At 45.0% G+C, this 11774-nt stretch overlaps 1 protein-coding gene across 2 annotated transcripts in view; it reads right to left on the bottom strand.

Moving 5' to 3' along the window:
- LOC113578815 (raftlin) overlaps window positions 1-11774 on the bottom strand; it is a 49032-nt gene that overhangs the window by 22580 nt on the left and 14678 nt on the right. For both annotated transcript variants that reach the window (XM_027012285.2, XM_027012286.2), the window contains one exon: window positions 2980-3157. In XM_027012285.2, the coding sequence (XP_026868086.2) occupies window positions 2980-3157 (178 nt within the window). The remainder of the gene's footprint in view (window positions 1-2979; window positions 3158-11774) is intronic.

An 11774-nucleotide genomic window follows, 5' to 3' on the forward strand; every position in this document is an offset into this window, starting at 1 on the left:
TGTGTGTGTGCGTGTGTGTGTGTGTGTGGTGTGTGTGTGTGTGTGTGTGTGTGTGTGTGTGTGTGTGTGTGTGGTGTGTACATGTGTCTGTGTGTGTGTGTGTTTGTTTGTTTGCGTATGTCTGTGGACACATGAGCATGTGGTCCATGTCGACCTGTGCGCAGTTGTGTGTGCATGCGTGCCTGCGCATTTGTCTTCTTGCGAGGGTATCTATGACTGCATTGCCATGACAACAATATCACTTCGGATCTATCAAACCTGCGTTTCACCATCTTTCATCAGTGCATTAATTATGTAGCACATCCTCCTTCATGTCTGCTTATTTACTCAAGCGTGACTAGCTAATGCTCAGGCCGTGCACCTGTAAGGGGAACTCCCATACCTGTCCCAGAGTGAGGTACACCACAATTACCCAATGATGTGGAAGGTATTACTCAGCACTCCCCATAGGCCTGGAATAGTAATTTCAACTTGGAAAGCTTTGACAGTTGACATTTGAAATTATAAATGGCACCAATCATTTGTTCAGCCATGCCTGTTCGCCATTAGGTCTCGACTAATGCCCATCAGGGTCTATCTCAATTGAGTGCTGCCTGGCAACGTTAATTCACCTGTCTGTAGTGGCTGTAGTGGTTTGTGAACATGTTGTTCCTATGCCTATAGGGCATAAGACATGAGGGCTGATGTATTGGTGCTACGGTGAGCAGGCTGGCTGGGTGTGTGTGTGTGTGTTTGGGTGGGTGGGTGTGTTGTGGGTGGGGTGTAAATTGTACCAATGTCACTTCCTGTGCTCCACCATGGACCAGCCATGCCGGCTTCGCGCTGAGGTTAATCCTCAGCGGGGGAGCTGGGACTGTATCCAGGCACTCGGCCAGAATACTAAACACCACCCGTCCAGCTAGCGGCTACCGCTGCACCCCACTAAAACGGATGCCTCCTTTCGCGTGTCCATCTCCTCCAAGCTCTTCCACTCCCCGGTTTCTCTTCTGCTCTGTTGCTGTCTGTTCTCGGCTCCGCTCTGCTCTCTTTGGCGTGCTGTTTGGCTGTTTTGTTTTTGAGAGGTATTAGCAGTTGTGTGGAGGTGCCCTTTCATCTGCTCTCTCTTTCCTCCTGTACTCTTGTGCTCAGATGTGGGTGATTGGCAGGTGAACAGGAGTGCCGCCAGGCCCTGTTTGATATCTCCTCTGCCTATTTTTTCCTCGTTGATCCTTCAGGGCTGCTGATGCGAGCAACTGTCTCCACGGTGACAAAGAATGGCGATAAAGCAGGGCGACTTGGCTGGAACCGTCAAAGGGTGGCAGTTCCCCACGCTTCTCTTCTTCTTTTTTCCTTCTCCCTCTCTCTCTCTCTCTCTCTCTCTCCCTCTCTGTCTCTCTCTCTCTCTCTCTCTCTCAGGCACACACATCAACACATCAACAAGCCCCCTGTCACTGGTGTGCTTCACTTGAGGCTCTTCTTGTTATTTCTGTCCCTGTGTTTTTTGCACGTGCCCTCTTTATGAACACGTCGTCCCCGTCACACTCCTGTAGCAGCTCCTTCATGCTCATGAGTTGTTTAATTGTTGGGGATTATGTGTGATCTGAAGCTGTGTGCTTTTGTGTGTGTGTGTGTGTGTGTGTGTGTGTTTGCGCACGTGCATGTGTGTGTGTCTCTGCGCGTGTGTGTGCATGTGTGTGTGCGTGCGTGCATGCGCGTGCACGTGTGTGTGTGTGTGTGTGTGTGTGTGATGAATGAGTGCTTGCTGTTTTATGGTAAGTTAAAGGAATGAAGGCGTGTGATGTCCTTTGATTCCACCATGACATTCACAAGACAAAATATATTTTGATAAGCCCCGTCCACTGTCCCTCAGTGTCTAAAGCACGTACATTCCCACTTAACATACCATTCATGACCCAACAAGAAGCACTAACAGACAGGAGCACCTTCTGAGGCTTGGTGTGCTGTAGAGAAAGGAATGACCCGGAGCGAGCCAGAACTGCTTGACTCCATGGTCCGTGCTGGATGTACATCTATGAGGAATGCGCAGCATGAACCCCTGGTATGTCCATAAAGTCCAAGAGATTCCTGGGATTTAGTGAGTTTGGAGTTAGACTGAGGACCCTGAGGTATGGCTACTCCAGCAGAAAGAGAGAGAGAGAGAGGGTGAGGGAGAGCGAGAGCAGGCTGTGCTGTAGGCCCCGCGTCTTCCCGAGTCTGTCCGGCTCTGGAGGAAAGCTGTAAAATACAAGGATTGAAGCGGAGCCTGAGGCTCTGGGTCCTCTTCACCTCTCCACACTCCTCACTGGGAAGCTTTGGCTATGCTCACAGATCACAAACACATAAACCCACAATGCACACAGAAGTGAGAGGCTGTAACCCAGATGCAGATCTCTCTTCACAAGCTTGTATGCCAAGACCCACACACGCGCATAGTGGAGACCCTGACTTTGTATTCTGAGTGACAGTTGCCGAATGGCGTCGTGGGGGGTTGGGTTGGGGGTTGGGTTGTAAGACAGGACTCAGTCCAGTGCCTGCTACGCCTCTCCAGCCTGACTCCTCTGACCCTCTCACACCGGCCTGTCGAGCTCCAGACGCCGGGTTGTGCCAGCAGGGCCATGGTGCTCCCGGGCAGTGGCTTGCATGGTGCAGGATCACGGTGCAGGGTCAGGGTAAGGGTCAGGGTCAGGGCTCAGGGTAATGGTGCAGGGTCAGGGCTTAGGGTCATGGTGCAGGGTCAGGGTCAGGGTGCAGGGAATAGATATGACTGAGCTCGCTCTGCTGTTTGATTATTCAAACCTGCTCTACAAGTTTTGCACCCCCGCCACCTCAGTTTAGTAAGGATCTACTCAATGGGCAGTTCTTTGAGAACCAGACCGTCTGTCCTTTAAGGCACTATGATGAGGACTACCTGCCTTCAAGACATTTGGTAAGTACTGCGTACCCTTTGGGCAGTGTGGTGAGACTGCCTGCCTTTCAGGCAGTGTAGTTGGGTCCGCCTACCTGTCGGGCAGTTTGGTGAGGACCACTCGGTATAGCTGCTGTTGGATGCTGGCAGGCTCCTGGCCGCAGGGGTGGACAAAGGGGTGGACAACTGTGAGAACAAATCCCTGCTGGTACAGGTCCTGCAGCTGAGATGGCAGCTCCCGCACCGAGGACAGACACAGAGTGGATGTTCCATCTGTCAGAGCGCACGAGGGGGAGAGAGAGAGAGAGAGAGAGAGAGAGAGAGAGAGAGAGAGAGAGAGAGAGGGATCATAGATGAAACAACCACACAATTGAACATGACATGGTCACACCGCTGGAGTCCCCGGTGGAATCTTTGTATGGACCAGCGCTGTAGCCGGCAGTATAACTGGCTACATTCCAATCCAAAGAGTAGTACATCTCCTACATTTCCCATAGTCCTCTGCACTCAGCTGGTCTAGAGGCTGGGAAAAACAAATGTCTGTATATGAATATAACACTACTTAATGGTTTGTGTATCTTTTTATTAGGAGAAGCATCAATGTTTATGGATTATCCCCAACAAGAAAGGATTTTTGACTTGATATTTCTCCCCTGGAACCAGACCATATAGTTCATCATCCAGAAAACATCAGACAGTTTGACACACTGTTTGACCATTTTTCATTGGACAGTAAAAATCATGTTGTTGTTGATGTGAGGGGCTTGAAAAAAACAAAACAAAACAGCGATTGTTTTAGTAATTAGAGTCATGCAGGTGGCTTTCTAGACTTGTCTATGACTTAATGGGCCTGGATGAAAATCCAATTAAATGTGTTTGTTTAGTGCGACATGAGCCGAGAGCCTTTTAACCGAGAGCTTTGATGCCTTCTCTGCAGGGCTTACACGGCCAATCTCACAGTCACTTTTTACATTAATGAGAGGCTGCCCTGTTACCCTGAACGGGCTGAGCAGCAGGGGGGCGAGGGTGAGGGGGGGGCCCTCGGTGTGGGCGAGGCAGGAGGCAACAGCAGACAAAAAGTGTCAGCTGTTCTTCAGAGTCACCAGGCCGTGCAAAAAACGTGCATGGAAGCCATCCAAGAGGAAAAGTTAAAGACAGCCGTGTGCTAATGAGAGAGAGAGAGAGAGAGAGAGAGAGAGAGAGAGAGAGAGAGAGAGAGAGAGAGAGAGAGAGAGAGAGAGAGAGACGACCCAAGCTTTGGATGGCAGAATGCTCCAAGGGCACACTTCCCAAAACTGCAGCATTTTACACAAGTCCAAACAGCTGGGTGAAGTGAGGCCAATCCAAGATCAACACACGGGATGCCAAATGGCCACTTGCTCTGCCCTCCGGCAGAGCATCATGTGCGGGCAGCGTGGCCGAAGGGCACCGCTGACGGCTGGGACTCAAGCTGTTAAGGGGGCCAGGAAGCAGAACGTTCCGGTGCTTGTTTACTACCCTTGCAGAATCAGCATGGTGTGTTTTGGTAAACGCCACAAGCAGCAGGACAATGGTGGCTGGTCTGTGTTTCACAGAGATTTCCCCCTTTTTGCACACGTCAACATTCATTTCAGATCCAGATGCTCTCTGTGATCTTCCACACAATAGCAAAGCTGCATAAAATTGATTGGATAGGTAAGGTATATAAAAAAGAAAGGTTAGTGGAAAAAGAGAGAGAGAGAGAGAGAAAGAGAGAGACAGAGTGAGAAAGGGATGTGGAACAGAACAAAACAGCTGATTCCAGCAGGATCTGAGTGCTATCTTGCCTGGGCATAATTCCAAAACTCCATTGTAAAATCCATCAGGAAAAAAGAGGCCCCTTCAGGCAAATTGCAGGCCAGCTAAAAATAACTCAGGGTTTCTCAGTCACATACTCTGCTTGCTACGAGGACATGATGTCCATGGGACAGAAATAGAATAGGAGGGAATGGGAGATACAAACATCTTAAAAACCTTCCTTCTTTGGCTGGGTATGTTTTAGTATAATTAATCCTGGTCTGTTTGATTTTAATTTTGCCTCTTTGGTGTGCAAACAGTGTGATTCCCCAGAGGCAGCGTACTGTGTTTGCTGTTCCTGGAGTCAGGAGATATTAACTCTCTCGGAAGCATTAGGTCTCGTGCTCTCTTGCGCGCTGGTGCACGCTCTCTGCGCTCTCGCACATCGGGGTGGAATAAATAAGGAATGGTTTTCATTACATGCCATCGGGAAAACAGCCACAGGGTGCTCGCTTAAGCCGTAATCGCTGTGAGAACTCCCACTGCAACATAAACCCCGCGTTCTCTCTCTTCGGAGGCTGCCATGCCGCAGCCCACGGATGGGTTACCTGCATGTAGTCACTGCCGGAGAGTGTCGGCCGGTCAGTTAACAAACAGGACAAAGGTATGTTGAAAATCAACAGGCTAACCTTTGACATTTAAAGAAGAAGAAGAAAAAAAGAAGACAAATACAGGTCTACGGCTGTGATATCTGGAAAGCATCTGGTTTGCATTTAGTAATTTATGTTCTGTCTTAGTGAAAGTTATTACCTTATAATTGCCTGCCTCAAAATATTAATGATAACAGGTATAACCTTTGCCCAGAGACATAAGACCAAGAAGTAAATTACAAAGGCAGTCTCTAGCCATCCCCTGGAGACTATTAATAATAAATGTAATTATTTTTTCATTTACTTTTAGATGTTACTCACTGAAGTACAGCTGGAGATTACTCAAGGCCCAAAAGACTAAACCAAGCCTTTTCCTTCTCATGTGAATGTTATTGTTTACCCTCAAACATCAGGTGAGCGCATACTGGATGATCGCACTGGGATCTGGGCTTCAGAGGCCCTGAAGGCAAAAACATTTCTTCATCTCTCACCACATTCTGAACCATACGTCTCTCACCACATTCTGAACCACACGTCTCTCACCACATCCAGAACCATCCAGATGACCCTGAATATGCAACCTCTGACCCTGATCGCCTCATTATTAACCTGCGGCACCAAGACTGTTCCGTGCCTGCCTTCACGACTCAAAGCGTTTAAAAAGAAATAAGTAAATGCGAATGTAATATGCCTGAGGGATATGAGATGAGGAGTAGGTGGAAATAGAGCACTGGGAGAGGCCACTAGAGGTCCAGGGCTCCGTCCGATTGCTGCGGAACCTTTGCGAGGAGGAACGAAGCGATTAAAAGAGGTTTGGGATAAGCGTGCAGGTGCATAAAACATGCTGCGAGAGATGCTAACGGGCTCGGAGTGCACACTCGTGACATTTCACTGTGCAGCGATTAAAAACCTTCATTTCAACTGCAGCAATAACTCGATTTATGCAGCATAAAAGTGCTTCACTAGCTGCGAGAACACGTCAGGGTGGAAGGTAAAACCGTCTAGAGTGATCATTTACAGTTCGCAATAACAAAGTTGACACAAGTCTACTGCGTAGACTTGTAAAATTCAGTAAAATTCTATTTATTTGCAACAGAAAAAAAGTATAAGTATGTTGAAATGTATATGAACTGTACATGCCTATAAACAAATCTATGCAAATGTTTTTGTAAACAATCCAGATGAACTGGAGTTGAATGTAGGAGGGTGTCTTGCGACAGTTCTGCGGTTCGCCTGGGACGAGGCGCTCTCTAGCTAGCGCTTCGTGTACGGCTGATTCCTGTCATTAGCAGTCATTGCTCACTGTGCGTTTATGAGCCTGGGGCACAGGCACATGCCTTAATTACCTCGCTAATGACCCTGTGCAGGAGTTGCGTGCTGGGGCCATGGAGAATAGTAGCCTACTCCCACTACTCCCTGTGCTCCTATCACTCCCACCGCCACGTTCTCACCTCCTCTCCCCGCTCTGCCTCAACTCCTCCCACTGCCGTGGCTAATCTCGGCTAAACCCTCGTGTAAACTCCTTCCAGCCCAGTGGTGAGACAAAAGAGCCTGGGAACGGCAAGCTAAGGGCTGGAGCCACTCGATTCTTTATTAGGGCAAAGCCGCACATGCACTTGCTCCAGTACAAGCTTCTTTTATTAAAACAGCATATCTGTAAATAGAAAAGCACTAATTCGATGAAGAAAAGGGGGAAAGTTAACCAGAAAATACATTTACCACAGAGATTATAAAAACTACTGACACACTAATAAATACACCACAGAGACTGTAACAACTACTGACACACTAATAAATACACTTACCACAGAGATTATAAAAACTACTGGCACACTAATAAATACACCACAGAGATTATAAAAACTACTGACACACTAATAAATACACACACCACAGAGATTGTAACAACTACTGACACACTAATAAATACACACACCACAGAGACTGTAACAACTACTGACACAACTATGCTAAACCAACCACATACACACAAATGAACACGTAAACACATTTCGAAACATTACTTTTTAAACTAAATTCAATGTCTGGAGCCCCCATATGTCCCTCTCTCTGCTCTGTCCCTCAGTGACCATCCTCACAAAAATGATTTTTACCTGTAAAATGAATGGCCATATAATGATATTACTGTATTTGATTCATATCTGCTGTGCAGTTCCTAATAATCAAATGATTAGGTTAAAATACCTACAGTGTAACGGTAATTATTCAACTCACCATGAACCAACTGTGGGGCATCACGCCTTGTGCAGTAAGCTATATTGGGAATATCTCTTTTACGTGAAAAAAAAAACCAAAACGTATTTCTCACCTGCATTGGAGCATAACAACTGTGCGAATGACACACTCAAGGTCATACTATATTGTGAGACTGATCTAAGAAATGAGTTTCCACAGAGCGACAGAGTGCTGGAGTAAGCTACCAGATAAAAGCAGTCAGAGTGTCTTTCACAATAGATTTCTCAGCCACTAACATTGCCAGAACTGTGGTATCATTTTGCTGAGCCTATCAGAGGAACTAACAGCACATTAGTTTATATTTTTTCTTGATTCTGTTTTATCTAAAATATAACAAAATATATATATTATATATTTATATAAATTTTAGGACTTGAATTGGGATGGCATCTGCCACCCTGTGCCAGGCATGTGACCATATCACTGCTTCCACCAAACAACAAACAACAGCAACAACAAAATCAATCTCTAATAGCAGACAATCCGAGTGTTGGTTCATTGAAAGACTGGTGTTATTTGTGACAAAAAGACCAAAGCCCTCTGACACTGGCTAACTTAGGTGAGCTTTAGGAGAGCTTCTCCATGTGGGGCTATAGCAACGATGTTTAAAATGATGAATTATTAACAGTGGGGCCCCACCCTAAACATAGCAATCACACAGCAATCACAGCTGTAGCTTGTCATCCTGCTGGCAGCCATTTTGAAAATGGCTGGCAATCATCTCCAACAAAGACCAGTGTGCCGTATATGACGGTCAACAGAGGAAGACGAATGAACAGAAGAAGGCAATGGAGACTTAATTACATGGTAGTTTAGTGTGCTGTAGGAGTTTTAGTAGCATATAATATGATGTCCTTTATGCAGACTGCTTTGAATGATAAGGATATCATTAAGGTGGAAGGCTTAACATTTGCTAGGTAGTCAATGTCAACATAGACTCTTTTCTGTATGATGAAGGCACAAAGCCTTTACAACGCAAAGAACGTGAAAAGCATTTGCAGACATCTTGTTTCTTGGCCTCTTTTCAGATTTTGAGAATAACACAGATGTGTGTTTCCTCATGATTACTTATAAAGAAAGACCTCCATTAAGTGTAATATACCAACTGGAGAAAATCTTTCTTGCCTTTGTTTACCTCAAAATCCTTTATGGTTCAGGCAATCTGTTCCCTGAGCAATTTTACTGGTCTTTGAGAGTTAGAGTAACTCACATTGGGAATTTTCACTTTATCCTGTTTGTAGCCCATGTCTTGGTTTTTGTTCCACTCCAGTTGTCAGTACCGGGCAGCACTCTGCTCCCATGTAAACAAGCTTCTACATTTTCTTTAATTGTATGACTTCACCAAAATGCAGCCTTTGGTTGACAAAGCAATTTCATTTCTGATTCGTTGTATTCTTCTTCAGAAAAATTACAACCCAGTACTCTTATGTAGACCATGTCTGCATCTCATTGTCTCACTATTTAACACACAGGATCCTACATTTCCAGAGACATTTAACAGCTTTGTAGTGAGAATTTGTAATGAGTTGGGTCTAACTGCACATGGTGGACATTATCCCTGCTACTAGACTCACTGCCGTCTAGTGCTGAATTTGTGCTAGATCCAGACACCACTGCAGAACTAATGATCGATGTAATCAAAGCCACAAACAGGCTGCTGCTAAAAAAAAATTAAAAATCTGATTTTGAAAAAAAAAACCCCACCCCGCCACCCCCCACTAATTCTGGTCATTTTATAGGCACATGCTTTCGTCAAACACACGGGTCTTCTGCATGCTGTTAGTTCTCTGTTTATGCATCATATTTTTGATCCTGCGTGGTTATGTGGAAAATGCTATGTTGGAATGACAAAGGTCTTTTGTTAGGATGTGTAGCCCTAGTGAACCATGCAGGCAACATCTGATATGTAGCTTTAGATACTGTGTGAAGAGCAAGTTTACATTGGTTTTCCTCATCAGTGTTATTCCAAGAAAGAATGATAGTAACACAGATACATTGTTATACGTGTCATTCTGTGTATCACTGCAATCAGAATACTTCTGAAATAACCAAATTAACTTGAATAATAAAAAAAGCTTTAAAATTTAAAAAAAGGGTCTTGGGTAAATTTTAAATGTTGAAAAGGTGTCTATCTTGGGTGACTTCTAATAACTATTTAAACGTCACAATATTAAAAGCAGTTTCAGTTATATTAATGTTACATTTATTTTGTAGGCCTAGGTATTATTGCTTGGCACTGTGCAAATAAGAATACTTTTCTACCAGTACAAAAACAACAACAACAACTGCTTGTTCATAAACGATCATGTGACTCTCATCCGGGTCAGCTCAGATCTGCCTGCCAACCATCTTCAAATATTAGAAATGTATGCTGGTCTTGGGTGCCTTTAGCTAACAGCTGACAACTGTACCCTCCTATTACCCCCCCCCCCCCCTTAAGAACACACCACTTTCTCCCCCCCAGGGGCTGTCTGCTTGGGCTCTGGTCCTCTTCCTATTCCCCACTGCCCTACATTCCTCTAGTCTCCATTTTACCTGCTCTGGCCTACATCTATCTCTAGTGAGGTGTTGTGGGCTTGGTTAACTTCATTTGCATTATCTCCTCCCACCTGGGGTTGGGGCTCCTCTCACAACTAACGGCAACACCTACAGCTCCACACATGCAAAGCATGAGACTTTTGTTGCGGACTACTCTTGGCATAACTTTAACCCAGCACACGTGGTGGGAAATAAGATGCTAACGTTGAATGCTAATGCTTCAGTAGGCTTGTGAGTGAAGGCTAGCAGCCACCAGGTTGCGCTTCTTGGGAGCTAGCAGCTTTCATTTATTTTCTTGACACGTATGCGTCTAAGGTCAAATGATTCCTTTAAAAGATGCAGAATGTAAGTCAACATGCAGGCTGTGTTTTGCTTCCAGAGCTGTTGTTTTTTTAAGCCATACTTGTGTGAATCTTCCATGTATTTGTAGTGATGGCCAAACACATTTGGAGCATGACTTTCACAAGGGGGACATTGGAAAGCTGCCTCAAAAACAAGCAGAGAACAGACAGTCACAGATATCGCTTTGGCACTCTTATTTCATATTTTTCATTTAGTGATAATTGTACTTTATATTTTTAAACAATTTTTTTTTAAATCAAAAAAACTTTTGATTTAAAATCTTAGGCCTACATAAAAGAAACAAAGGTCTAGGATACATTTTAGGGAGCGTTCATGTAAACACTCTGTAAGAGGTAGCAAGCAATATGGAAAAAAAACTCCTACACTTCCACAGTGAGACACACTAAGAGTTGATCTTAAAAGTGCCAGTATTTCCTGGAACCGAGTCCTCTGGCAACAAAACGCCTCAGAGCCTAATGGAGTGTAGTACAAGTGATTTGTTTTGCAGGTAAAAAGGTCTATTAATAGCCACTCTGTGGAATTCAGCCGCCTATTTGCTTGACAGGATATGTCAGACACTAGTTCTGCCCAGGAGTCTGCCCGCAGCCCTGTTGCCTGGAGACAGCACCTGAAAGACAAGCTCGGCTAAATGGGCAGACTCGCTCATCAGAATTAGTCTTTCATCTATTGATGAGGTCCTGGAGACCAAGGCCTGTTACCCACGCTATTGTCAAGCGGCCTTAATGATTGGTTCAGCCACACCTACTTGAACAATCAAGTAGTATTCACACGCACCCACCAATCAGTGGGTCCATACAATGAGATTCGGTTCGATGCATTTTGATTACAGACGTTTCGAAGCAAGACACAAATTGCATTGCATTTTCAGAATGCTGCATATTCATTTTGCATAAGTATTAAATATAATGCTGTCACTGATCATATGCAGTTCAGACAGCAGTGATGAATTGGTAAAAGGAGAGTGCAAAGCTGTTGCTTCAACACAGAGTGATGCATGCCAACCCCAGTCACATGTTACATTTTAAGCAGCTGAGAAGTCTTTAAAAGACCAAACTTTAAAATTGTTATGTCTTTCTTGCGTTCAGTGTATTCTTCGCTCACAGTCCTGGAAGCCCACCATAGCACTGCACAGTAAATACTTTTATCACTTTAACTCAGTGGTTAAGGTACTCAACTTGTAATCAGAAGGTTGCCAGTTCAAGACCCACTGCTGCCAAGTTACTACTGTTGGGCCCCTGAGCAAGGCCCCTAACCCTCAGTTGCTCAAGTTGTATTCAGTCATAATTATAAGTCGCTTTGCATAAAAGTGTCAGGTAAATGTAATACCT

This window comes from Electrophorus electricus, chromosome 5 (assembly GCF_013358815.1).
Source record: "Electrophorus electricus isolate fEleEle1 chromosome 5, fEleEle1.pri, whole genome shotgun sequence".
NCBI lineage: Eukaryota > Metazoa > Chordata > Actinopteri > Gymnotiformes > Gymnotidae > Electrophorus > Electrophorus electricus.